The sequence below is a fragment of the Bacillus rossius genome, chromosome 14 (assembly GCF_032445375.1).
Source record: "Bacillus rossius redtenbacheri isolate Brsri chromosome 14, Brsri_v3, whole genome shotgun sequence".
Taxonomy (NCBI): Eukaryota; Metazoa; Arthropoda; class Insecta; order Phasmatodea; family Bacillidae; genus Bacillus; species Bacillus rossius.
In genome coordinates this window covers 27,995,308-28,022,040 of record NC_086341.1, presented here as the reverse complement: position 1 = coordinate 28,022,040, position 26,733 = coordinate 27,995,308, and the positions used below count along the sequence as shown (strand labels likewise).

The window sequence follows — 26,733 nt, the reverse complement described above, 5'->3', positions numbered from 1 at the left end:
GTTCGGCGCGAAGGGCGCCATGTTGCCACCTGCAAACCATGATCTCACCCCAGTCGTTCTCTCCCGCCAGCCGAGGGCGGTCGTGTCGCTGCCTTGCGGCGACCACGTGCGTGGTCAGCCTCCTCTAAGCCGATTCGTGCCTCGGACGTTTTCTTAGTTGTACCAGTGAAGGAACGTGTACGGAAATAAATCGTGAGTACAATAAACCATTTATCTGTGTTACGTGTCTTTGTGTTCGGGGGACCACGTGGGACCCCAACCTGGTCGGCGGCATGTGGGACGCCCTGAGAGCCCACTGCGTGGTAGAAGCGTGCCCGACGCTGAGAGTGGGCTTAGGTAGGGTCGAGAGCGGCGCATTTAATATCTAGAGGGCCAAATATCTCGCCGCACACGGGCCACGTAACGCCCTGAGTTAGAGTCTCTCGCCGGGTCCACGTGCCCACTCACGTGGTGGCACCCACTATTTAGTACCGATAATTTCTCCATAACACCGTACGCCCTCAGCGCTATTTATGTTTAAAGTCCCTTGCAGCTCATAAAAATAAAGGTGTGAACGTTTAAGAATTAAACTTCCGTTTCATTCACACTTGGAAAAAACTTTCTTTTTCTTATTGCAGTTTCTTGGAGCCCTTGGTCAAGTCCGTCAGGGCTAGCACTGAAATATCCGTATTAGAGATCCAAAAATAAACCAAACTTCTGTACAACTAATCCGGTTTGTGCTTGAAACCTCTGAATGGCAATATGCTCATTGCGACCACCGTACTCCATTGCCAGTGTCGAAAACGTGGGCGTGTAAAATAGGTAACTGTTTAACATGATTTGAACAGGACATAGATTCTTTCAGGCGACAAACAACGCCAAAATTACTGACTTTTAACCGCACACGTCTCATTTTATGCCATATCTCACAATCAGCTAGCATTTTTGTTCGTTTCACGATATTAGTTATTTCTCCAAAAGTGACTTGCAGTGATTCGATGTAATCAACATTAATTACATAAGTTGTCTTGTCACAGAAATAATACTCGACAATAATATACATTTTTAATACTATTCATTACTATTAAATAAAAATAAACGTTAATTATATAACGTTTTTCAGTCACATTATAGTAAATATAAGACGTGTGTATAATCACAATGGCAGTCCATCGGTGAGAGGGCAAAGGCGTCACCGAAACTCAGAAACTCTAATTTATTACTACTTTTAACGTAAATTGATTTTTTTACATTAAATTAAAATTTTTAATATAATGTTTGTTTTACATAGACGTATAAAACAAGTTATTCATGGTAAAATTTAAAAATGGAATAACATAAAGCATATTTTACAGAAATATTTCGGGATTGTTTTCTCAGTTTCTGTTTTATAATCTACTAGCTGACCCGGCGAACTTCGTACCGCCTTAGCGTAGCAATGATGCACTACTTTATTTTGTATAGCTGACCTATCTTAGGTATGAGTACCTATTCAATTTGAACTGGAATCTATAATATCCTCCATATAAAAATGAATCCATAATTCCCTGGTATCATTATAACTGAAAAGGACCTTACTAATTTAATTAAATAAAAAACAAAATATATATTGTCAAAATAGTGTTTATTCCATAGGATTCAATAATTCCACTAATGTTTTTACAAATTGCTATTGAACAACTTGGCATTTTTAAGTAAACAATGAGCTCAATACCACGCACGCTCCATAAATCAACTAATAGTCTCTGTACCCCTCACTGCTTCTCTCTACTCTAATGCTTTTTGATAAACTATATTTTTAGTTTTATGTTCTGGCGCGTAAATAAATAATGTTGATGGTTTTCAGACACGGGAACAGGCGACATATAATTGGCCATGTGAAAAACATGGATTTTCTAGGTTGATGCCACATACACTTAGCGACTGCCCTTGCGATTTATTTATTGACATTGCAAATGCAAGCCGCACTGGAAACTGTAAACGCTTAAAGCTGAATGGCATGTCGTTCGGTATCATAGGGATGCGTGGGATTAAAACATCTTCGCCTTTGTACTTCCCTTTCAAAATTGTGGCTTCGATGACATTGTTCAATAATTTCTTCACCGCAAGCCGGGTGCCATTACACAGACGTGGCTGGTTTATGTTCCGTAACATAATAATTACTGATCCGATTTTTAATTGCAGATTATGAGGTGGTAAGCCGGGTAATTCAAGCGAATTTAAACATTCTGTTGGATAATTGACAACTTCATATTCATTAGTAACGGAATCAACTGATTTGTAATTCTTCAATTCGCCAGCTATTTTCTCTTGAATCAGAAAATTCATTTCGTTCACATCAACATTTTTTGCAGCCAATATAACACGTTCGCTTAACCAAACGTGATTTACGTAATTTTGAGCAATGTTTGGGAAAACCATTATAAAGTCAACGTTTGTACTTTATAGAAATATTTATATTGATCAATTTTGGTGGTTGCAGAAGTCGAAACAAAAAATTGTTTGATTTATGATATGCAAATCTTTACAAATTTTAAATAAGCTAAAGCGTTATTTTGTCTCTGGAAGTATGCTTATCTTTGGTTTTTTTAAAAAAGGTAATAAATTTGTTGTTTATTACTATATTTGTAAAGAATAGGAGATTCATTTTGATTATATTTTTCTTGCGTTAAAGCATTGATTTTTTTTTGTTTAAAGAAAAATTGTAGAATCGCGTGTTACAAACAAGGACAAGTAAAAATATTCTTTTAGAATATTCGGTTTGTTCCATTTTTCGGTCATTGATAATATGCGTCCGTAATTTTAGCAGCAAACTGGAAACTTCGTATGATTTGAATTAATACTTAAAAGAGATATCGAAGAGCTGTTTTAGTAACGGTAAGATTTATTTATCGATATATACCAAGAATTAAGTAAATTTATTGAAAATATTGTGTTTTGATAAGAATTGTTAATTATCGTCGAAGATTTCAACACTAAAATTCACGGAAGAACATGCAACGAAACTTTTATACTAGAACGAAGATCTGCCTAATTATGTTACCTTAATCGACGCGAAGAAGAACGGTTAAAATATCTTGAGGATTTGAGAGAGAGACAATTCAATTATTCAATCGACGACGACTGAACCACGTTAAAATAGGAAAGGTGCTGCAGTTTTGACGACACGAGCTAATAAGAAGACGTCTCGGGAGCCTAGCAGGAGGACAACCCAGCAGCCCGGTCCGCGAGAAGGACCGACTCGACGGCGCAAACTAAGAAGGAGGCGGCCCACGAGCCGAGCAGTAGAACAGCCCAGCAGTCCGGTACGAGAGGAGGACTGAGTCAATGACCTACCAGCTATCCAGAGCAGGAGAGCCAGCTACACGCGGATCGTCGCAGAGTCCTGGTCATCGAGGAAGTCAATACGTCTGTAGAGGCTATAACTGTCACTGAGGTCGGTTTTTTTTTCAGTCCCCGTCCAGTCGTCGATTTGGAACGTTTCCCGTTTGTTGAATTTCACGAACATTATTTTTTTTATAAAAACATTGATTTTCGCCTGAAAGACTTACCAGCGTCATAATTTAAATCCAAGTCTGAATCTCTTGTTCTATAATTATTAGAATAACTAAACTAATTAATTTAAATTAACTCTCGGGATCCCAAGACTATTGAATAGTAAATATCTGTTTGGAATTCTTTCAAGGCATTAAATTTGATATAAACGTTAGTCTCTGATGTAGTAATGTTTCACCAACACTCAGTGGTCCACGCTCACCGAGTGCTTTCAATCCTGGCTTAATACATAATTTTTACTTAATTTGAACTTACCACAACTTAACTTTCAACAGAAACATATAGAATTATTGAATCGTTTACATGATATAAAACAAATTGTTGATATATTTACACTACACTAACTTTGAATGAGTTTTTTTGTTTTGTTTTGAATTGGATAAACTTGTTACATACATACACAAAGAATTCCAAGCATTCTAGAATAAGTTAATAGTCTAGTAGGATAAAAACGTGATCAATGTATGTATAATAATAATTGTACCCAGCAACGGCTCTGCCGCACTCACATTAGGTCTAAAATACACCTACTTTAGTTACAGACGCAATTTTACTTTTATTTACGACACATAAACTAGTTACATTGATTTACCTTGATAATTTTAGCTGTTTGAACCAAGAACATCGAATTCATTTTTTTTTTAAACTGACGGAACTCGACGGTTGTGAAAATTTGTTAAAGAAACATAATCAATTTTTTTTTAGCTTCACACACCCGTTGGTACGTCAGTTCTGGCGCCCAACGTTTAGGCTCGAATTTAGGTGAAACACACTGACTACTACACTGAGACGTGGAGAATACGAACGTTAGAACACATTTAGTCTGGAAATCGAAAAATATGCCATTTGGAGAAAATAGAGAACCATACTTCCTCAGAGGAAATGCGCTAGAAGAGAACAGTAGCACACATTCAGAAACGAATGCTGAAGAAAGGCTAGAAACGGGAGAAATAGGAGCAGAAACGATGTCGGAACTCCATGACAATACGAACGTCCCGAATAACCAACAGTTACAACGAGGTGAGGAAACGACTCGAACAGAAAATGAACACCAAACCGTGACACTGGAACAAATGTTTCGAGTGCTAAAGAGGAAAAACAGGAACGTGAACGCGAAAGACAGGAACGGGAACGCGAAAAACAGGAGAATGCCAATAGACTAGACAATATTGTACGAATCTTGAATACGACGTTAAATAATTTGACTGCAGAAACGGAAAAAATTAGGACGGAGGTTACACAAACACAACGGACCATGGAACAAAACTTTTTTGTTGTACACGAGCGGATTGAAACCCTAGAGAATACGGTACCGCTATTAAAAGAAAATGTCAGTCAAGTACAGAAGGATTTAGAAAGTAAAGTAAACCGAGTAGAAATACGAGTAGAAGAAATTGAGAGGAAATTTACACAAAACACTGCGTTGAATATTACTAAATCAACTGTCACCAATGAAAATAATAACAACAGAAGCGAAAACATTAGTGTAGCTAGTTCAACTGGGATAAGTGTAGAACCAGTCACTATAGTTAGAAATAATGTTCCGTTAGTTACTGATTCCATGTTGACCCTGCATCATCCTGCTCGAAAATGGCTAGATAACGTACCTAGTTTTGCCGGAAAAAGCACAGAAAATCCCAGAAAATTTATTAACCAGTTCGAAGAGTATTGTAATACGTTTAACCTATCCGAGACAGACAAGATGAAAAGCATTGGCCATTGTCTAAAAGACACTGCATTCTATTGGTGGGAATTACTGAAAGATTCTATCACTGAATATAGTACATTCCGTAAGGCATTTATACAACAATTCTGGAGCACCAGAATACAAAGCAATTTACGTATTCAGTTGCATTCTGATAAGTTTGAACCTAAAAGAAGCCAGAATCTAGAAGCACACATTAACAACATGTATGAGAGAACTCGCTATTTGGACTGCAACATGGAAGACGAGGAATTTATAGCGATGATACTATCACAGCTACCCGTTAGATATCAGTTACAGTTAAGCGGACGAAATTACAACGGAATAGTAGATTTTAAGGAACAGTTACTGAACTACGACAGGCTAGAAAAACTAGACCGAACTAGCGTGAATAAGGAGACGTTCGAGCGGAAGAACAATAATCCACCCGCACCATTGTACCAAAATTGGCGAAATAAACCTACAGCCACGAATAACGAACAGAGATCACCTCGCATAAACGCTTTTAACGTAGAACAACCTAGACAGCAATAGTATCATAAAGGATACAGGGGACGATACAGAAACTTTAATTATTGGAATCAACCGAACCATACTAATGGGAACCAAAGACAACAGGGTAATTACAACCGGGAACAATACCCTAACCAACGACGGGAAGGGGCCGTTTGGAGTTCAGGTCCAAAAACTAATACGTATCCGATAGAAGAAGGATTCGCATGTGACCGAAATGCATCACACGGACAATATCGAGTAGAAGCACAGATTTTTCAGCCGACAGAGAAAGCAATAACGACTGCAAACCACACCGAGCAAGGAACATCGCGAGTTGAAAATAATCGACAATTTATTTCTCCAAGTAACTGTGATAATGACACGAAATGGCAGTGTAACCGAAATAATGATGGTGTTAATTTTAGTCAAAGAGTGGACTCAAATCATACTACTTCAGAGAGGTCTGGTCGAATTACACCAACATGGCAACCTGACCAGATACCTGGACTTGTTAACCGCAAGGAAAACTAAGCAGGGAGGGCGTATCACAGCTCCTATCACCACTCCCTAATACGAATTTGGAAGGGGCTAAACATCACCGTGAACCTTGTCTAGAAAACCAATCGAACACAGTCATCACGAAAAGAATAAATACCGTAATATTCAGAGAAAACGAACGCGACTTTCTGTTAAGCGAACCGTGCATCGAAGCCGGGAATGCAAAAGAAGCCTTGTGTCCTGAAATAACACTTAGCATAAATGGGGTCAAATCACCGGTTCTACTAGACAGCGGAGCAGAAGTTTCATGTATTAGCGAAGATTGTATAGAAATGATAGAAAGTACAGGAATCAAATTACCACGTATGCCTGTCCCGACCATTAAAATTTTAGGAGTAACGTCAAGGGCTAGTCCCATTATTAATAAACAGACTTTGCTAGAAATTGAAGGATTAGGTAGCGTAAAGCGCGTACCTGTTTTGATAGTGAAAGGTTTGGCAAAACCAATTATACTTGGAATCGATTTTTTGACCACATACAAAATTATCATGGATTTCGGAGGATGGATGATTACGGCTATGGATAGCTTAGAGAACCCGACCACCACGGAAAAATGGGAAGTGACGGACAACTGCGTATCACTACTTCGTGATGTAAATTCGTATGCTATGATATGCTCTACCATGGCAAGTAATTTAAATGCGACCGATGACGATTTGCGTAATGCCATGAGTGAAATTACTCTGATTAGCGACAAGGAGAAAACGGAACTATTTCAAGTTTTAAAGCATTTCCAAGACGTATTTTCCGACAAACCTGGACTAAACAAATTATACCAAGCTAGCATAGAGGTGAAACCAGGCGAGCCATTTCATAGAAAATCCTACCCGATTCCAGCCAAATTTTTGAGTGAAGCTGAAGAATACTTACAATTGATGTTAGACTGGAAGGTAGTTGAACGAGCTCCTAGCCCATACACCAATGCTATCCTGTGCGTCAGAAAGAAGGACGGTTCCGTACGCCTATGTCTGGATGCGCGGGAAATTAACAAGATTACCATACGAGACCGAGAAAGCCCACGGCCGACAAATGACATTCTACGCTTATATCAAGGAGTAAAATTTCTAACAACTTTAGATTTGTCAGCCGGGTATTGGCAAATTCCATTGAAGAAGGAATCACGGAAATACACGTCCTTTTTATTTAAAAATTTCCAGTACATATTTCGAGTCATGCCTTTTGGGTTATGCAATGCCGTGGCTGAATTCACGAGATGTCTAGACCAAACATTAGGACCGGAATGCAAAAACTTCGCTCGTGCTTATGTCGATGACATACTTATAACTTCGACATCCCTGGAAGAACACTTTATCCATATCGGCATTGTTTTGACCAAGCTACGTGACGCTGGCATGACGGCAAAATTGAAGAAATCTGTGTTTTGTCGCCAAGAATTACCTTTCTTAGGTCATATTTTGACACCAACCGGCATTAAAACATCACCCGAAAAATTACAAAGTATTACTAACTTTCCAACACCAAAGAACGTCAAATAATTGAGAACTTTTCTTGGCGTGATCGGATTTTATCGTAATTATAGTGATAAGATAGCTAAAATAGCTGTACCACTTTTCGGTTTATTAAAGAAGGGACAAACATGGAAGTGGTGCGATGAAGAAAAGAAAGCATTCGAGGACTTGAAGAAAATTTTCATTGAAGAACAAGTATTGCATCACCCTATTCTAGGTAGAGTTATTTTGTTGTATACAGATGCTTCCGCTTATGCGCTAGGTGCAAAATTAGCGCAAATCGATGACGAAGATATAGAACGAACAGTCGCAATGGCAAGCCGAACACTAAATAGTGCCGAAAAAAATTATACAGTCACAGAACGAGAAACTTTAGCAATTGTATGGGCCTTACAAAAATTTAGGGACTTATTGTTGGGTGAACATGTAAAACTGCTTACTGATCATCAATCATTATTATTTCTTAAAACTGGCAAAATTTTCGGTAGTAGGCTAACTCGATGGTGTCTACTTATACAAGAATATGACATTGAGATTTGCCATATTAAAGGCAAAGAAAATGTGGCAGCGGATTACCTTAGCCGGGTACCGGATGTCGTGGAAAACGAAAAACCGAATCATCGTAACCCGAAAGAATTCTTAGTTGCTCATCTAGTGGCGGAACAAATGGCCAACAACGATGTTATCAGGAATGCTTTCCTAAATTTAGCTCAACTTCAAAATGGGGATGAATTTTGCCAAAATATTAAGGGAAAACTTCAAAACATAGTACCAGAACATAAACTCAATACTAAATATTGCATTTCTAATGAAGGTATTTTATTTTACCAAAAGAAACTATGTTCCCGATTCGAGGATTTATGGAAACCGGTCGTACCTAAAGAATTGGTAAAGAATATTGCATGGGAAATACATCATAACTGTGCCCACATTGGTTCCAAGAAATTGACCGCTACCTTAAGTAGAAAATTATACTGTCCGAACTTACCCAAAATTGTAGTGAAAATTACGAGATCGTGCGACCTATGCCAAAAAGCAAAACATTCACAACGCAACTTAGTTGGAGAAACACAACCGATAATTCCTAGAGGACCTTTGCAATTGTTGTCGGTAGATCTACTGGGACCATTACCTCGCTCAACTGCAGGAGTAAAATATGTATTTGTAGTCTTAGATGTTTTCTCTAAGTACGCCAAGCTCTACCCAATAGTACATGCTTCCGGCAAGGTCGTCCTTCAGAAAATGAAGAGATTCGAGGCTGAAGTGGGTCACCCCGAAGCGGTTATTTCAGATCACGGTACACAATTTACCAGTTCAATATGGCAAGAAGGATTAAAGGAGATGCATATTACACCCACCATGTCTTCGGTTAGACATCCCCAAAGTAACCCGGTAGAAAGACTAATGCGCACGCTAGACAACATGCTACGCACGTTTTGTTATGATGCACAACAAAGTTGGATGACTAAATTACCATTTATTGAATGTGTTATTAATCATACCATCCATAGTTCTACCAACACCACGCCATACGAAGTGCTTACCGGAAAACCGTCCAGTGGCGTCTCGTCAGGGCAAGCAAGGCAAGCAGTGCTTGCCCAGGCAGTTTCCAGACATTGTATTTTTTAAATAAATATTTTATTCAGAATAGTATTTTACTTTGGCTCGTGCAGTTAGGTGTATGTATTTTTTACACTATCTTCTTGGGACCCAATACTGTGCGCTGTGCGCTATAAAAAAAGAACTCGTTGACACAAAAACATGCTGTTTTAGAAGCGTTGCTAGGTTTAGAAGCGCTGGCAGGACCGCTTTCAGCAGGAAGGCTGCCGCAGTAGTTTCCTTTCGGGAGGGGGGGTGGCATGGTACAAAGGTTCAGGGAGGGGATTGGCTGGAAAAATACGCGGTAGAAGCTACGAAGGTAACGCTTTCTTGCCGAACTGGAGCGAACATGGCCGAAGCAGACTGTGGAATTTTTCCGCCGACTGCTTCGGCTATGTCCGCCACAGTTCGGCAGGGCAGGTGGCGATGTCGCGTTTCAGTCGGCGGTCGTCTCTCGGGGCGCGCGCATCTCTCCCGTGGGCTGTTGGCTGGCAGTGCGTGGGGGATTTGTGGGCGTACGATGATACTCCACTCCCACTTAGTATATAAGTAATGTAGAGTAGGTATTTTACTATCAGAATAATGTAAGTCAATCATTATTTTTCAAAAATAATGTATTTAAAAAAAATGTCAATTTTTCTACCTGTGGAATAGTCAATGTTCAGTTAAGAAAACTACTTAAATAGCACCATTTTGTACCTTGAAATCCATATTTTCCCGGCGGAGGGCCCCCAGACCCCCCCCCCCCCCCAACCTCATCATGTTTATGTGTGAATGGAGTTATTGCTTCCCCTCATGTAAACCTCACGCCTCGCCACTGAAACCGTCCAATATCATTCCAGAAACAATGGTACCAATATTACAACATGATGTCGCTGAGGAAGAGCAAGACGAACTGAACGAAATACGACGGGAAACCGAGGAGTTAGTTAGGGCGAAACTAACCTCCGCTGCTGACATGAGAAAGAAGCATCAGAAATTATCCGGAAAAACTACTTTCGATTGCGGAGACCTGGTACTAAAAAGAACCAATCCAACCAGCCAGTTCTGGCAATACGTTACCCGGAAGTTATTTCTACTATTCGACGGACCATACCTCATAACTAAAGTCATTCGTAATAATTGTTATGAACTCTCAGACCCTAACACCAGGCAGATTATAGGACATTACAACATTACCCTACTGAAAGAATATCACAAACCTGTTGTGACCGAAAATATTGAATGATTTATACATATGTTTAAAATATCCTTACGTTGACCTAGCATTCTTTGTATGTTTTTTTTATTTATTGCAACATGTATGTAATATATTCTTGTTAGGATATTATGAGTTTAGTCATTAGTCTTAGTAAATGTAGGAATATGACAACCTCGTTTGGTGGACGATAAATAATAATGAAGATGTAGATTCTGTTATCTATGTGTATTAGAAATGTCATTCTGTTTGTTCTATGTATGTTTAAACTGCACATAATAGACATTTATAAGAAGGGGCAATCTATAAAGTCAACGTTTGTACTTTATAGAAATATTTATATTGATCAATTTTGGTGGTTGCAGAAGTCGAAACAAAAAATTGTTTGATTTATGATATGCAAATCTTTACAAATTTTAAATAAGCTAAAGCGTTATTTTGTCTCTGGAAGTATGCTTATCTCTGGTTTTTTTAAAAAAGGTAATAAATTTGTTGTTTATTACTATATTTGTAAAGAATAGGAGATTCATTTTGATTATATTTTTCTTGCGTTAAAGCATTGATTTTTTTTTGTTTAAAGAAAAATTGTAGAATCGCGTGTTACAAACAAGGACAAGTAAAAATATTCTTTTAGAATATTCGGTTTGTTCCATTTTTCGGTCATTGATAATATGCGTCCGTAATTTTAGCAGCAAACTGGAAACTTCGTATGATTTGAATTAATACTTAAAAGAGATATCGAAGAGCTGTTTTAGTAACGGTAAGATTTATTTATCGATATATACCAAGAATTAAGTAAATTTATTGAAAATATTGTGTTTTGATAAGAATTGTTAATTATCGTCGAAGATTTCAACACTAAAATTCACGGAAGAACATGCAACGAAACTTTTATACTAGAACGAAGATCTGCCTAATTATGTTACCTTAATCGACGCGAAGAAGAACGGTTAAAATATCTTGAGGATTTGAGAGAGAGACAATTCAATTATTCAATCGACGACGACTGAACCACGTTAAAATAGGAAAGGTGCTGCAGTTTTGACGACACGAGCTAATAAGAAGACGTCTCGGGAGCCTAGCAGGAGGACAACCCAGCAGCCCGGTCCGCGAGAAGGACCGACTCGACGGCGCAAACTAAGAAGGAGGCGGCCCACGAGCCGAGCAGTAGAACAGCCCAGCAGTCCGGTACGAGAGGAGGACTGAGTCAATGACCTACCAGCTATCCAGAGCAGGAGAGCCAGCTACACGCGGATCGTCGCAGAGTCCTGGTCATCGAGGAAGTCAATACGTCTGTAGAGGCTATAACTGTCACTGAGGTCGGTTTTTTTTTCAGTCCCCGTCCAGTCGTCGATTTGGAACGTTTCCCGTTTGTTGAATTTCACGAACATTATTTTTTTTATAAAAACATTGATTTTCGCCTGAAAGACTTACCAGCGTCATAATTTAAATCCAAGTCTGAATCTCTTGTTCTATAATTATTAGAATAACTAAACTAATTAATTTAAATTAACTCTCGGGATCCCAAGACTATTGAATAGTAAATATCTGTTTGGAATTCTTTCAAGGCATTAAATTTGATATAAACGTTAGTCTCTGATGTAGTAATGTTTCACCAACACTCAGTGGTCCACGCTCACCGAGTGCTTTCAATCCTGGCTTAATACATAATTTTTACTTAATTTGAACTTACCACAACTTAACTTTCAACAGAAACATATAGAATTATTGAATCGTTTACATGATATAAAACAAATTGTTGATATATTTACACTACACTAACTTTGAATGAGTTTTTTTGTTTTGTTTTGAATTGGATAAACTTGTTACATACATACACAAAGAATTCCAAGCATTCTAGAATAAGTTAATAGTCTAGTAGGATAAAAACGTGATCAATGTATGTATAATAATAATTGTACCCAGCAACGGCTCTGCCGCACTCACATTAGGTCTAAAATACACCTACTTTAGTTACAGACGCAATTTTACTTTTATTTACGACACATAAACTAGTTACATTGATTTACCTTGATAATTTTAGCTGTTTGAACCAAGAACATCGAATTCATTTTTTTTTTAAACTGACGGAACTCGACGGTTGTGAAAATTTGTTAAAGAAACATAATCAATTTTTTTTTAGCTTCACACACCCGTTGGTACGTCACCATCTCCATGAGTTCGGTCTTTGATTCACAAAAATTACAAAAATTGGTAGGGAATGTAATGTATCCAGATGATGTATCAACAGCAATATTACCATTACCAATATCGAGCAGTTGTTTGGAAAAAAGTTCTCCAGACTGGTCTCCTTGCAATTCGACTCTCATGTTTATACTCAATTTAAGTGTTTTAATGTATTTCCATAAAATGGACGACTTCAAACATGCATTTAGTTCATCAGCTGGCGTTGAGCGTGGAACAACTGGCAATTCCATTTTGCGATCGAATCGTGGCCAAAATCAATGATAACAAAAACGTTTTTCCAGTTCCACCAGGAGCATCTAAAAAATAAAATCCACCAGTTCCATCGTTCACTACTTTCATGAGCGTATCGTAGGCATATTTTTGTTGTTGATTTAAAAGGGGAACTGTTATATCAACCATTTCTCGTAATGTTTCAGAATCGTATTGAGCTTCGCGTCTCAATTCTTGATCAAATGAGTCGTGCATTGGGCGATTGGGTGCTATCATTCCTATTTGTGTTAATACTTTGTTGGTAAGCATCAAGCACATGTCCTCAATTAAAATTAATGCTTCATTGTGAATTTCTTCGTTCATTTGTAAATTTGCATTCGATGTTCTAAGACGCATCTGATGCAATATATTTTCCGACATATGATCTTTGTATTTATGCCATAAATCAGTCGGTGTTGATGGGAAGCATGTAGACAAAATTATAGAAAATAATGTTCGTATTTGTTTAGCATTTGACAAAATCACAGCATCTTCGAGAGTGTGGTCCCAATGAGTGTCATTTTCTAACAATCCCAAATGTTGACAGGCTTCTCTGTATGTGCCACACAATAGACCATTAACAGTTCGCAGATGTTGGAATGATGTTGGACCACGAACATTTACTAACAGTAAACGCAAATAAAAACACTCGTCTTGACTGGGATGGACTGCATAAAGACGGCCTAGTGCATCGGTGGAAAATACTTGTGGATAACCTGGAACTGGCTGTCCTCGTTTACGTCGTTGGAATTTTTTTGATGACTGATTCCAGGTATAATATCTTGGCATTTCGGAGTAAAGTAGCGTTCTGGCAAAATCATCATTCTGGCACATTTCAATGAAGCTGGTTAATGTTGTCGATGGTGGCCTGTCAACTCGTTGTAATACGTTTGCATCTGTAAAATACACCCGTTGACCATTTTCCAAATGTACGGCCAAGTGAACAACAGTAGGGTGTCGTTCATGTATAGGAAACGAAAATATACGCCACATGCCTTCGTTACTACTAACATAGCAACCCATTTGATATTGAGTGATTTCATCATTTGAATTTTCGGCAGCAACTCCGAAGACAGCCATATCACTACCTTTGTTCACATACTTGCAAATGTATTTAATAGATTTTACGGAATGGCAAAATTCGACGTTTATGTGTGCTTTATATGCCTTGCAGAGTAATGGCGAAAACGGAACAACCCAACGATTATCAACTTCAATGTCCTGTCGATTTAATTTGACTATTGTTGACTTTCCATTGTCATCAATGGATCGGCGGCGATAAAGTGGATATCCATCATTTCCAGTAATAGTTTCTGCTACTAATTGTCTTGGGTAGCGTTTTGAACATTTTCCTTCAACCATACACGGAGAGTTGGGATTTAATATTCCACATGGACCATGTATCATATTTTTTGTAATAACCTCATGTAACAGTGGGTCTTCATTATAATCGGGAATTTCTGCTGATATCACATGATCAATTTCATTCGGTCTTATCCTCTCAACCAACCAAATGAGGATATGTGCATGTGGTAATCCGCATTTTTGCCACTCAACTGAGTACATCCAACAGCGCGTCTCGCCGAACACGCGATGCTTAACAATAAAATCCATGAGTGATTTTAATTTCATTTTGAACACCCTTGCAGTGATATCGTGGCGATCAATGGGTGATTGGCTAGTAAATAATTCTTGTTGAATTTCTGTCCACTTTGGATTGCATGTGAATGTGATAAACAAATCTGGTGTGCCATAATGTCGTACATAGCACATAGCATCTTGAGCATATTCATGCATATGACGCGGACTTCCGACGTATGTTGCTGGGAGAATAGTTGTTCTGCCAACATTCTGTGCATTTCCATCAGCATTAATGGCATCCCGAAGATGAATGTATTCCTCGGAACGGAGTTTTGCCTGGTTCAACCTGATAAATGTCAATCGTTCAGTTTCAACTTTCACATACATATCCACAGCGTATTGGTGAAATAGACGCCGACATTTTAAGATGTGATTGTCCTCATTTTCCCGAACCATCATTCTGTATGAATAATAATTCATTGAACTAACTTTATTGTTCGTGTCAGCACCTGTAAACAATTTTTTGTGTTAATAATATAAATTTTAAGTTAGTAAACAAATATTTTAATGTAGTAAACATATTGTTAACAATTTACCTGTAACTGGATTTATCATCTTCATTGAAAAATGATAGCCGTCATCACCTTGCCAAAATAAGATAGGATATTGTAAGGCATCATATGATCAATGTGTTTCAGACACACGCTGAAGCTGATTGTTCCGCCGATGTAAAACAATGTCTCGGTTTTCTAAATTTTCACCCACGACAACAATAGCCACTTCATCAATTGTTGGCGCATTAAAACGTCCAGCATGTTGTCCTGCAGGCGCCTTATCGGCTCTGATGACAATTTTGTGATTATCTGATGGCATGCGGTCTAATGCAGTTGTGAATAATGCAACTAATTCATTGTGTTGATGGAAAAATGTTTGAAGTTGTTCCACAATGGATCTTTTCACTGAGTTGTTGTGTGCGCAACGCTGATCGACTTCTCTAGCTGAATTGCCCATAAAATATATTTGCAAAAATTTATAGTCTTCATCAGGCATTGGCAATAAGGAACCTGTTCGATGATATATTTGACCCTGAATCTGCAAAAATATAAATATGTATATAGGTAATTGTATAGCAAATTGTAACACCATGTGGCTGGCAAAATATTGCCACAATACTTTACATCATTTTTTCAAATTAAAACTACTTTAAACCTCGACATTGAACAGCCTTCAATGGCTGCTTTAGGTAATAGTCTTTACCAAGTATTGGAACACCTTGCTCATGCCACTATGAAATACAACATGTTATAAAATGTTGCTGATTAAGTCATTTGATTATAGACTATTATTAAGTATTTGACTTATTGCTTACAAAATAAACACATCACTGGCTCAACATATTTTGCACCAGCTACATGGTTGTAAAACTAAAAAAATTGTTTACCCTTATACTTACTTTGAAAGTAGGCATAAAATTGTCTCGAATAACTTTTGTTGCTCCAAATGATGTCATTTGAAAGCAATTATTGTACTGCTGGATATGAGACAAAAAATGATAAGAATCTTGGCCAATTCCAGAAACCAATGAATGTAGTGGCTCTGGTGGCGGTACAAATGGCGTGAATTTGACTTGGCCGCTGGCGCAACACAATCCAGGGGCTTCATTTTTAAATTTCAATGCCTTGCAATGTGGACACACAATATTCATTAGTCCAATAGCAACAATTTGCTCTGAACTGTAATCAATTGCCACATTATAACTGAATGCAGCTCTGTGGGGATTAAACACAACATTCCTATCTTGATATCGATTCCGTTCAAGTTCATTTCGCGCTTCGCGTTGCTCATCACTTTGATTTGCTCGTATATTTCTTTGACTTGCCGTATTTCGAGTTCTGCGGCCTAAGCTTGTACGTCTGGTTGGTGGCATTGTTTAAAACGAAAATCCAACTGAAAATAAAAAGCTCTCATACATTTTGTGTATAACCATGTATACCAAATTATAGTATTGTGTAGTCACCAAAAAGTTCTAAAAATCAATATGAAGCTGTGAACTTACCATGATTAACAAACACTTATTAGCAAACAAAAATCTTCTTAGTCTTTAAAACAATTATATGTCAAACGACATAATGTTACATTAAAAAAGTTCAAAAATGAAAATTCAACTGTAAATTAAAGAAAACGGTTGTATTCTTCTTTATAAGCAAGTATATCACACAAAAACAAACATAGAAAATGTTTACATAATGTATTGATTTGTTTTTCTATTTTTAAACTGCAACACAGTAATAACGAATTATGGCATGACAATGGCCTAGGCAGAATGTACACAGCCAGAATAGCCTGCGCCAGCAGCTCTGTACCGAATGTACCGGTACAATATGTAGTAAAACGTTAATGTTGATAAATATTTCCTAAACGATACAGTTTCTTTACATCCTCTTTGAAGATATTTGCAGCAAACATTCTGTCAATTCTATGTCAAACGTCATAAGGTTACTTTAAAAATATTTATATTGTACAAAGTGTTGGGTTAGTTTGGAAATAATTTTATATATGGTGGTTCAGTATTCTTAAATTTTCTAATTTTCCGTGAAATTTTTTCTTTCATAAGAACCTTCTCGTGACAATAACAAAAACAACAAAAAAAGAATTAGTGAAATCGGTTCAGTCATTTACGCGTGATGGCGTGACCAAGGGAAATAGGAATTCATTATTCTTAAATTTTCTAATTTTCCGCACAATTTTCTTAATTTTTTCTTTCATAAGAACCTTCTCCTGACCATAGCAAACACAACAAAAAAAAAATTAGTGAAATCGGTCCAGCCGTTCACGCGTGATGCCGTGACCAAGGAAAACGGGTTTCATTTTTATATATATAGATTGTCGCTGAAAATAAGTGCCAGCACGTAAAATTGACAGTAAATATTACAAAAAATTATAGACAAAATTTCATCCTAATAAAAATGGTATTTATAGCTGCATATAAAAATGCAAATTTCCCCGCATGCATCCGCAATTTTACGGCTAACATTGTCACTAGAACAAATGTGTAATGTATCATTAATAAATTTTCAAACTATAGGCTTATTTTTACGCATAGAAGGAAACGTTAAATTCGTTTGAAATGTTTTTAGAGCAAATATTTTTATCAACTCTTACAAATGTTAAAAATTAATTTCCAGGATTCAGTTTTAAATATTATTTTAAAAGTTTTACAGTAGGTCACATATAAATGTCTCATATCCGTGTATGTATAATATATATAACACATGTACATACTTTTTATTTTTAGCAGTACGTGCCAGAAACATTTTCTTTTTTTGTGGATTTCTTTCACTTTCGCTTTGATTCTTTCGCTTTGTGGCCGTTTGTTGAGATATTTTGTGCTGCCGATAATCGCACACTGCGTACCAAGACTTGATAAATTTCGTTGAATAAGTCACACGTAGTCGAGCGTCACACTAATACTAAAAAAGAGAGAATGAGTGACCTCGGTGAGACGCTGGCGCCAAACACCTTTCCCCATCCCTTCCCCTCATGCAAGGTAGCCGAGGGCGCAACTAACCATGGGCCTCAACGCCATAAAAAAAATTTATTACAAAAAGTTCTAATTGACAGAATGTGAGTGTCGCTATATTTTTTTTTATCTACTCAGGTCTACCAATAATATCAAAGTTTGAAGCAAACCTTCATAATGTAATAGTTTGTGCGTCTTCAGAAACATTTGCATTTTCAGGAGAAGCCTAAACCTAAAGATAGCAAAAGATATTCTATGTTATTTTTTAAACTCGTTATTAAAATAAAATTTTATCAAGTATGTGTAGATATTCAGATAGGAATTTGAGATCTGTGTCACAATAAATGTGAAGTTAAAAATTTTAATAAAAATTTGGTTTAGACAGGATTGTTTCGATGAAGCGTCGGTGTGCATAACAGTGTGACATAAAATCCTCCTAAATTATATACGAAAAAACTACCACAGAAAAAGCTATTTAAAATAATGAACAAATTTAATTTGTGAAGACGAACTGCGCGAGCACAATTAATACTGTTTTTAATACATGACCATCATGCTATCAGTTTTTGTTTTTATTTTCTGTCCTGTAAAGAGTTAAACACTAACCAGTGAAGTTGTAAATGCAGAACTGTCAGTACCTCGCGCGCAAGGCGTGACAGATGACTAGGCCGTGTTCGTCTCCCTGGCCCACAGTCGCGAGGGGTGGGTGACCTTCCAGGAAGGAGCTGGCAACACGGCAGCCTGTCTCCGCCTCCCCGCGCGCTGTCCTCTCCCCCCTGCCACCCCTTGTCCACAACCACGTGCTGGGCCTCGCGGCCTCAATGTTTCCATTACAAATAATCATCCTGTGACTTTGTTTTTAAAGATAGAGTATCAGCCCCGCTGACTTTTTTAAAGAATTCAACTCAGTCAAGGTTCCAGTACAGCCGTTTAAGTGATTAAATGAATAGCCTGAAAAATATGATACTTTGAATATTATATCACATGATATCACCATCTTGAAATAAAAAATTAAAACTTTTAAAGCTATAGTGCTGTTAAGGTCTTCAAAATCTACAACATGGTTTTTGTTTGACGCCGTTATCACAAAAATTGTGGAAATCGCGCGGGAATTTGTTTTGCATGTAACTGCCTATCCCGCGGCCGGAGTGAATTTGGTTGAAGCCCGGCCTTAAGTCACAATCCATGAAGTTTCACTTCTAAGGTACGTGGTGACAACGTACCAACCAAATTTACTGATGCAAAACAGTGTATGAACTCACATCCTTCCTAAGGTCTTCGAGCACCTTTCCTTTCCCACTGGCAGGTTTAGGAGCCACGTCGTTCGAAGCATCGTGCTCTGAAACATTTCACGTAAAGTTAATATGATGTAGACATATGCATTCCACCCTTATTTTGATCAACAAATAATTGAACAAAGTTATCACACTCTGTTAATGAATTCATTCCAGATTTCCACAAGATTTTTTAAAATTAGTTTATTTTATTTTTACCGTTTGTGTAGAATATCAACACTTACATTAATGATGAGAAACCTTTCAGAATAGGTAGCATTAGTTTTAACAGAGAAAATTTCATTAAAATTTTGCTACAAAAAATTTTTGTGCTGCTTTTTTAAGGAAAAAATATTTAATAAATTAGTCTAAAATAGATAGATTCAGGAAAATAAAAATAAATTAGCGAGCATTTATGGTTTAAAAATAATTCAATAAGAGATGCACAATAAAACAACTTAAAATAATATTTCTGATCCCTGCACTTTAGTAAAAAAATTTATTTTTCTGGTATTAAGAAAATTCCTTGAATTTCAAATATCAAAAGATTCCTTTTTTATTTTTTTAATGAAGTTTTGGTTAAATTAAACTCTACTAAATTCCAGTCTTGCATTTCGGTGCTATATAGTGCATTAACTTGCATTTCTGTTTTATGTGGTGTTTTATCATGCGTGTTATTTTGATTTTATCGCAGTTCACCATGTTATTTATGGTATAACAATAAAGATACAGGACAATATCTTGAGTGCTTTCAAGACTCTCCGCCGGGAGTTTCATACCTAAATATTAATTTGAAAACCCCTATTTTTAGACATTTTCACTCTCAAAAAAATACAGTTAAATAAATTGACGTCAGCCGGGGCTTCGCCCCATGAGCCTGATCATCCTCCGTTTCCCTTCCCACACCTATCCTGCCCGGCATTTGTACCGTTACGTACGTAGTCGTGTGGGTGTTTGAATTGCGCGCCACGAACTGCCGCAAGAGGGCGCTTAGCTTCAGTGCGCCGCACCCCTAAATGTAATTAAATTAATATTGTAAACCTTTTTCTTTCACCCCTAAATAGTGTCACGACAGGTCAACCGAGTGAGTGTTCTTTGTTTCTTAAATATAATAATTTTTAGTAAAGTAAGTGCAAGCACGGCCAATGACGCTCCCTAGCGGGCGACGGCGGAACTAGTATAGAACTTTATTTAAACTGTTTTCAATGCACAAGTAATTATTACAGACAGTCTGGTCGTGGGTATGTGTGTATTAATTTTATAAAAGGTTCATGTTATTCTCTATAATAACCCGGGGCACGCAGTCTTAAAAATGTTAACGGTAATTGTGTTCGGCGCGAAGGACGCCATGTTTCCTGCCGCAAGCCTTGTCTCGCCCCAATCTCCTTCTTCAGCGGGCCAAGAGCGGACGTCTCTGCAGACACCTCGAGGACATCACTATTGCATCACTGTGACGTCGTCCCAGGTGCTCCCGTGGCTCGCACAGGTCGTTATGCCACCTCGGTGCCTCACCGGTCGGCGTGTGTGGTCGGTGGTAGTGTCTCGAACGGGTGGAGGTCGATTGTCATGGAGAGCGGAGATCGACTCGAGCCCTAACGGGACCTGCCAGTACGCGCCAGTTGGCCTTCACCCCTCGGCGCGAGCAGTCGTGTGCGACTCGCGGAGTTCGGCGATCGGTGTTCGTGTGCGTACCGAGAACGTGACAAGTTAGTCGTGTGTGTGGTCCAATCACTCCTGCCTGCCACGTGGCGACGTCACGACCACCGAGAGACGAAGTCTCGTGCTGTGAACTAGCCCACAGCAACCACCCCTGTTAAAGGTTAGTTGGCGCCCTCAGACACCACCCAACCACGCATCAACATCGGCAGGACGACAACTGATAAGTAGCTTTGTAAACTTAATTAATTCAAACAGCTTTCTTTTTCATCCTCGGGGCCTCTCTCGGTCGGTGGGGGCTGTTTATTAATTTGTGTTCATACTTTCAGGAGTTCTTTAACATCTCTCTCTACGCTTGGGGCGGCCACGTGTGTGGTCCGCCTCCTCAACTTATACCAATTCATGCTTCGGGCGTTTCAACTGTGTAAAGGGAGTAGTGTAGAAGGACGTGTAAAGTATTAATAAATCCAACTAAATGAGTCACGTATTCTTGGGTTTGGGGGGGCCACTGCGGATAGGTAAGAGCGTGCCAGACGCTGAGAGCGGGCTCGGTATAGGAACAGGTGTTGACACCGAGGTCAGGAGGGCTAATATCTCGCCTCACACGGGCCACGTAACACCCTGAATAAGAGTCTCTAGTCGGGTCCACGTGCCCACTCACGTGGTGGCGCCCACTATCTTCGCAATGAGTACAAAACATAACACCGGTACGCCCTCAAAATAATAGAAACAGTACATACTACCACTCCAACCTAAAATTATTCTTAAATGCTTTTCGTGAACAGAACACTATCATACTGACATCGTTCCGGGCTGCGCCCTTCTGAGCCTGATGTGCCACCACCTCCTCCCTTACACGCTGCGAGCCCACTCCTTGCACCACCACCCTCTATGACCCCCGGCGTTTAAAATCACCCGCTGAAGTGTGTGTGTGTTTGTCGGCCCGTGCCCACCGATGTGACGTTAGTACTCCGCTCCCGAAAGTTGCCGAGCGAGGACGAACGGGCAGCGAGTCGCGATTGCAGCTAGAGGAAGGAGCTTCACACACCTGTCATCGTTTTCGAGGCATTTTAGTGATACAGGGGTAAACGGGCCTCGCTAAACACGGGCTATGTCAAGGCCCTGAGAACAGAGCAGCCGGGTCCACATGCCCGTTATACATGTGGTGAGCGCCCTATGCTTCGACGGACACGTCGACCCCCATTGCGGTAGCAATACATCTTGAGCAGTTGACGACTGTACCTTGTGGCGTAGCCAGAGGCGCCTGTGCGGGCACCTGGATACACAGCTGCACTTGCGAAGACACGCGCACGGTCTGTGGGGGCGGGTGCTGTTGCGAGGACTGGACGTACCCACCGGCCCCCTGGTTCGCCAGGCACCGGGCCAGCCCCCGACACGGGTCTATGTGGAAGTGCAGCGAGGCGGTCGCTGCAGCCCCAGCTACCAAACATATCAAGTTCATTGTCTTAGCAGATAAACCATATTGGTTGTGTACTGTTGTAGTAGTGTGTGTGTGCTTAAATATAGTTCGTAGGTTTGCGGGCCAGTTGAGAAGACATGTGATATATCAGCCAGCTAGATTCAAGGACTATGTTTTTGAATAACTTAAAGGAGGAGGTGTTGTGTATTGTTGTAGTAGTGAGTGTGTAAATGAAGTTAGTAGGGTGGCGAGCCTTTTGTTGTGATGATCTAGGCAGTTGTTGTGGATGTGAACTGGCGGGAACCAGTACCACGTACAGGAGAGATAAAATATAACAATTTTATTAAACATATCAAATTCGCTGTGTTTGAGGATAAAAAATTTATGTATCAGTGGTTTAAATTTTCAATTTTGCTATATTTTTATTTTCAAACAGACATTTTGGTATTGCAAGATGTGTTGACTTTCATTTCGGTGTATTAAATGTATTTCATTGTTATATTATTTATAACATTGCATGGTATTCACTATAGAACTAATAAAATCTAGTCCCTACAAATGACAGATGAGAGAAGATGGTTTTAAATTAAATAATATCTGGAACATATGGATGTATCCAGGGAAGGGACTCAGAGGATGAGGGCAGATAACCCCCTTCCAAAGTTAAATAAATAAATAAACTATAAATATCTTAAATATTTGGATTTTGGTATTCCAACAGTATGAAAGAGATGTCTTAATGACTACCACCTCAAGGGCGTATGTCCCTTTCCCGGTCATTATTTTATTTTTACGTTCCACATCATTACACTTGCCACATTTTGAGTGGCTGAACGTTCACAAAATGAAAAATATGTACATCACATCCTTTTTGCATAATTCGATGGCAAAGATGAATTTTTAACTTTTTTGTGCAGTATGGATAGGGAGAATGAAATGGAAAATAAAACTGGAACTTTTGAAAGTCATTACTATTACTTTGTCGTGGATGTGGTGGTTTCGAATCGGCGTACGTGTATACCTTGGGCGCCACCACGTGGATGGGCACGTGGACCCGGCTACCGACTCTGTCCCAGGGCCGTGACGTGATCCATGTGGAGCTAGGCTCGACTTCCTCCTGCTAGCACTCACCGGCCCGCTCTCAACGGTGGACACGCTATGTTACTGCTCGTGGGGTCTTGAGGCGCCCCACACACCTCCATCTCTGTACTGGAAAACTCGTGGTCGGGAATTGAGTGCAACGAGTCGGGTGAATATCGAGTTTTATTGACGCCGACACGTACACTGACAGTGCATAAAAAAACCGCACATAGTTTAGCTTTGATCCTGACCAGGACACCACGTGGACCAGCCCCAAAGGTGTAAGTCCACCAAATAATTGCAAAATGGTCCGGAGAGCTTTAATTAATTAAGTTACACAGTCTGCCGCCGGGGTAGGCCTCAAAGGTTAATTAAAAAAGGTTTAAAAAATAGTTAGGCTTAGGGAGGGTGTAGTCCTGGTCGACGTCAACTTTCAGAGAATAAGATTTTATTTTTCATGGCCTTTTAAAATCATCAGAATTTTTATAATTTAAAAAAAAAAAAAAAAAAAAAATCTGAAATAATTTTAAATCATACAACACAGTAGCCACCAGCTTTGAACTCAAACATTCTCCGTTATTTATTCCATTTCGTTCTCATAATCCATTCTGCATAAAAATTTTGAAAATTTAACTTTGTCAGCTAGTTATGCAAAAAAAAAAAAAAAGTACTATATATTTATTTTAATTTTGTTCTGCCACTTAAGTCTACAATTTTAACCATGTGAAACATAAAAATAAAATAATGACCTGGAACGGTCATAAACACTTAATATTTCTCACAAGATTAGTTTTATGCGACCAGCAACTATTACTGTTACATGCCATCTGTGAGAAGTCAGGAGTTTTATTTAGAAAATTTTGTAACTAATACTCACAGACAATTGTTACAAATTCGGAAATATATATTTTTTTTAAATAAATGATGTTTTTCCTATTGTTATTTTTTTTTTTTACTTTATGGCACTATGGACTCTTGCTGCCTATGAATGGGGTTGATTTCCGATTAAAATCTTCCCCCTATACAGTAAGTCCTCGGTTTACGTCGGGGTTACGTTCCTAAAAACCGCGACGTAAATAGAAACGACGCAAAATGAGCCATGTTTCATGCCACCGGCCGGCCACGGCCCAAGGTCGGCCGGAAGCGCTGGCATACAGACGTGACAACGGGCAATTTTATCAGCAAATTACAACAGACAGCGTGGGAAACAAGTCCAACTAGTACTTCTCAGCTTTAGAGAATGGTTATTTAACCAGCTGCTTTATTACCTTTATTGATTGAAATATAAAACAGATATATAGTCGTTTGGAAGACATCTTATGAAGAAAAATTCATAAATTGCAGTGAGCTGATACTGTAGGCCTACTACAAACGCATTTAATCACGATAAAGTTAACAACGGCACGTTTAAAACTCCGGCCAACTCAATTATATCATAGCGACTGAAGTGCCAAGGAGTTGGACGAAAAGGGGTAGGAGAAAATGCTGTGTCGTTGCGGGAAGTAGATAACACTTCTACGTGCGAGATACGTGGGTGGCCGAGCGGGCGGGCTGGTAGTATTGCATCACCGCGCGGAGAGCAGCGGAGAGCAGGAAGCGTCCCTCATGATGTATGATAAGATAAGGCGGTGAACGTGTAGCTTACGCTACATAGCATTAACTACCGAAGGAAACAAAGAATTATAAACGAATTATATACAGTGTTTTGGTTAAAATAAAGATTTACGGTCATTGTAAACGACGTTATTGTGAATCGGCGACAACTTAAATTGAAACATGAGTATTCAAACATTAGCGACGTTAATCCGAAACGACGTAAATCGGTACGACGTAAATAGAGGACTTACTGTATTTTGAGCTGAATAGGCACTGGAAATATTCATTCCACCACAGCCATAAATAGAGCCAAGTTTGTAGGGTGTTGTAAAGAGCAAATTTTTTCATTAAAAATAGTAGATTTCATCTTTATCGTTATTAAAAATTAAACATATGTAATAATCAGGGACAAGATTTTATGGTATTATTTTTATGTCAATTTCATTTTTAAAACAAGAGATTTCGGTGTTATTTTTTTTGTTACATACATTGTCTTTACTTATAAAAATAGTGTATTATTCAACAAATGTGAAATTACATTACATATGTCTTAGTACTATTTTGTCAAAATAGTCACATTTTGACTGACACATACAATATAATTATTAACAATACATGTTTAGAACAGAAAAATAACTAAAAAAATTTAAATAAGCAATTTTTTGAGTCACTGAAAAATGTGCTAATGTAATTTATGAAAAAAATGTTTTTATTAATAAGAGATTCAAGTTCAAACAAAATAATAATTTATTTTTTCCAATATATTTTGTTCATACAGTTTAGCACAAAGTTTATGCTTAAAAAAGTCAATTCAATGAATTTACCAAAATAAACATACCATTTTAATAATTTGGGTTAAATTTGCCAAACTGCTGATTGATTTCTCATTTTTAGTTTCCTTTTGGTACTAAATGATGTAACATGCATTTTGGAGTTATACATTTTATTGATATGCTCTGCGGTGTATTTTCGGTTTTATAGCTATTCACTATATAATCTTGTCCCTAGTAACAAGTTCATATCAAGCAAAATAATGTTGAAGAACTGGTCCAAAAATTTGTGGTAAGACACTGAATTTGTATACATACATAAAAAAAATACTACATATATAATGATGAGAGTAAGTCAAACACACTTCTGAAGTCATGTCAAAATAAGTTAAATAAAACAGTGGCACTACTTAATTACAGATACAAATTGAAGTGACTTAAAATTTAAGGTTTGGTATGGAGTAAATTATTTTTTATCTCTCCACAATTGTTTTGCTCCATAGGAACTCCACTACTAGATATACCAAAATTTGGGGATCAGTAGTTCAAAACAAAAATGGTCCTATTTCCCCCCTTTCCATCTTCTCATTCAACAGTTAGTGCATGTGTTCAAGTGGCGTCACCAATGAAGCACTCTCCTCCTCTACCGGTTCCCCCACCATGTACCTAACTATTTCCCTCATGTGATCAAAATTTTCATAACAATCGAAAATTGTAGCCCCCCCCCCCCCCCCCCGCCCTCTTAGCAAAGAAGTTTCACTTTATAAATTGAGTGGGGCTGTGATGAGACACACACATACATATACATACACACATTCATG

At 38.3% G+C, this 26,733-nt stretch overlaps 1 protein-coding gene across 1 annotated transcript in view; it reads right to left on the bottom strand.

The window, feature by feature from the left end:
- LOC134538749 (uncharacterized) overlaps positions 1-26,733 on the bottom strand; it is a 48,703-nt gene that overhangs the window by 14,550 nt on the left and 7,420 nt on the right. The window contains exons 4-5 of the mRNA XM_063380225.1: positions 22,289-22,486; positions 19,379-19,455 (exon numbers count right to left, since the gene is read on the bottom strand). Of these exons, the coding sequence (XP_063236295.1) occupies positions 19,379-19,455; positions 22,289-22,486 (275 nt within the window). The remainder of the gene's footprint in view (positions 1-19,378; positions 19,456-22,288; positions 22,487-26,733) is intronic.